This window comes from Rhincodon typus, chromosome 26 (assembly GCF_021869965.1).
Source record: "Rhincodon typus isolate 14 chromosome 26, sRhiTyp1.1, whole genome shotgun sequence".
Classification (NCBI taxonomy): Eukaryota; Metazoa; Chordata; class Chondrichthyes; order Orectolobiformes; family Rhincodontidae; genus Rhincodon; species Rhincodon typus.
The window spans coordinates 31526563-31528943 of record NC_063357.1 but is presented as its reverse complement, the minus strand read 5'-3'; the positions used below and the strand labels follow the sequence as shown (position 1 = coordinate 31528943).

General features: G+C 44.6%; 1 protein-coding gene across 1 annotated transcript in view; it reads right to left on the bottom strand.

The window, feature by feature from the left end:
* Nucleotides 1-1323: 1323 nt before the first annotated feature.
* Nucleotides 1324-2381, bottom strand: part of LOC109913508 (claudin-4-like) — a 12034-nt gene continuing 10976 nt past the window's right edge. The window contains exon 3 of the mRNA XM_020513031.2: nt 1324-2377. Coding sequence (XP_020368620.2) covers nt 1890-2377 — 488 coding nt within the window. The 3' untranslated portion in view covers nt 1324-1889. The remainder of the gene's footprint in view (nt 2378-2381) is intronic.

The following is a 2381-nucleotide window of genomic DNA, read 5'->3' as shown; positions in this document are numbered from 1 at the left end:
TTAAAATTCTATTAACAAAATTGGGTATAATTATTGTGTGCAATGGCAACCACATTATATTGATATTGGTTGCATTTAACTGTTTTATAACTGCCCTAAAGAGAAAAAAAAATTGCCATCATTAGCTCATCTGACCCACAGGATGCCAACTCTCAGCAATGTGATTGACTGAGCCACTCTAACAAACCTGTCACTTTATGGCTATTTAGGAGTGGTTAGATAAATAATGGCAGCACCAGTAATACCAAAATTAATTTCACAATCTCAGGATGGCTCAAGCATTTTTGAAGTGATATTGCGTGGAGGAAACAGACACCCATTTAAACAATAAAAGTGCCTTACAGATATTGGGCAAGGTCACCATTACTTCCCTCTGAAAAATTCCTGGGACTTAATTACAACAGAAGGTTCTTGGGCGACGCCTCACGCAAGCAGCACACTCCCATATCATTGCGAAGTGACAAATCTAGACTTGGTGTCGTCATAGAACGCCTAGAGTGGAACCAGGCCCTTTGGCCCAACAAGTCCACACCGACTATCAGAACATCCCACCCAGATCCATCCCTCTATAACCCACCTAAATCTACACACATTCCTGGGCACTATGGGCGATTACACACACGATGGTGGAATCAAACCCGGGTTCCTGATGCCGTGAGACAGCAGTGCTAGCCACTGAGCTCGCCCCCGTTTTTTTGTGGTTCGGTTAATTAGCTTTTTGGAAACAAAGGTTACTTCTATCCCCACGTGAATCCAGCCCCAATGCCACTGAAACCTGTATATTGACTGGGGCCGGTTTCTGAGACCCTTTCTTTGTCACGAGAAGTTTGTCCTTCGTTTGGTAGTAAAAGGCGAGAGAAAATGGCAAACTACCCGACACTTCCTGCAACGTAGCGAAGCGATTCTGTTTTGCGTGCAGTCTGGAGGCGTGAATGCTCAGGTGACATAGCCTCCATTAGAGGTTCACTCATTTCCGTTGTACGGGAATTAGCGGATCAGTGAGGGAGCAGCAAGTATTAATGACGATGGGATCACATCCAGCCTTGCAAAAGGGCTAGAGCTACAAAAAGAAACGCAACTAAACTCCTGCTGGAGCCTCCTTGCACCATGAGCTTTAACATTCGCCCTAGTCCCGCAGCAACACTCCCCAGTAAGCAAACCTATACAAGTTTGACTGCTAGCTCCAATGCCTAGACAGGAATTTCTCAATAATCATAACATTTACCTTGAGTCGTCACGGGCAACGGTTAGGCAAATGAAGTTCTAAATTAGATTTTAGCCCTAGCGCTGCTGAACGAACATCAATTGCAGGCGGACACGTCGTTTAAGAGATACACAATCTTATTTATTTCAAAAAAAAAAAACAACGTATTAAATATCGAATGTGCTGTAAGCCATTCGAGCGCGGAAATGCAAATATCACATTAATGCGAGCTTTTACAAAAAAAAAATGAAGCGATATAAAAAAGTCAACTTTAGATTAATGAAATCAGTTAACAAAATAGCGGCAAAATTCTATCGCTGCATATTACTATCCGATTCTCGAGTTAAATTCGCAAGTCATTCACATCATTTCTACCTGAAGAGATTACGTCCTTCTCACACGAAATACCGAATCCACTGCAAGACTAGCCCCACAAACACCCCCCCCCCCCCCACCCCACGTTTAAAAAAAATTTGGACATTATCTAAATATCAATGTCTTTAACTTCTACGCCAAACTACTTTAAATTCGTTAGCTTTCCTTATGGATGGTACGTTGAACCCGCACGATAGTTAGGTAGCAGTGCGTGCTCGAAAGAACTCATAGTCCAAATAAAACACGCCTGAAAACTAAAAATAGTCATTTTTTCAAAGTAATGTTGACCAGACGACTTCACCCGTTCCGTCTACACGTAGTTCTTGCTCGGAGCTGTAGATCTAGCCGCAGAATACTTTGCCGAGTAAGAGTTGTCGTCTTTGGGAGGACAAGAGCAGCAGAGCAGAGCCCCTCCGAGGATCAACAGACCCGAGGTTCCCCAACCGATGTACAAGGAAGCTCCAAGCTCCCTCCTCTGGGCGTCCGTCACCAGCGGGTTGTAGAAGTCCTTAATGATGGTGTTTGCAGACCAGGACACTGGGATCAGGGTCAGCACTCCAGCCAGGATGAAGACGATTCCAGATACAATGGTGACTTTGGCCTTTGTTACCTCGTTTTCAATGCAGTTGGTGCATTTTCCTCCCACGATGGAAATCAGAATGCCCAGGACTCCCACCACAATGGCAATGACGGTCAGAGCTCTGGAAGCCTGGAGATCTTGCGAGAGGGCCAACAATGAGTCGTACACCTTACACTGCATCTGGCCGGTGCTCTGAACTATACAGTTCATCCAAAGACCTTC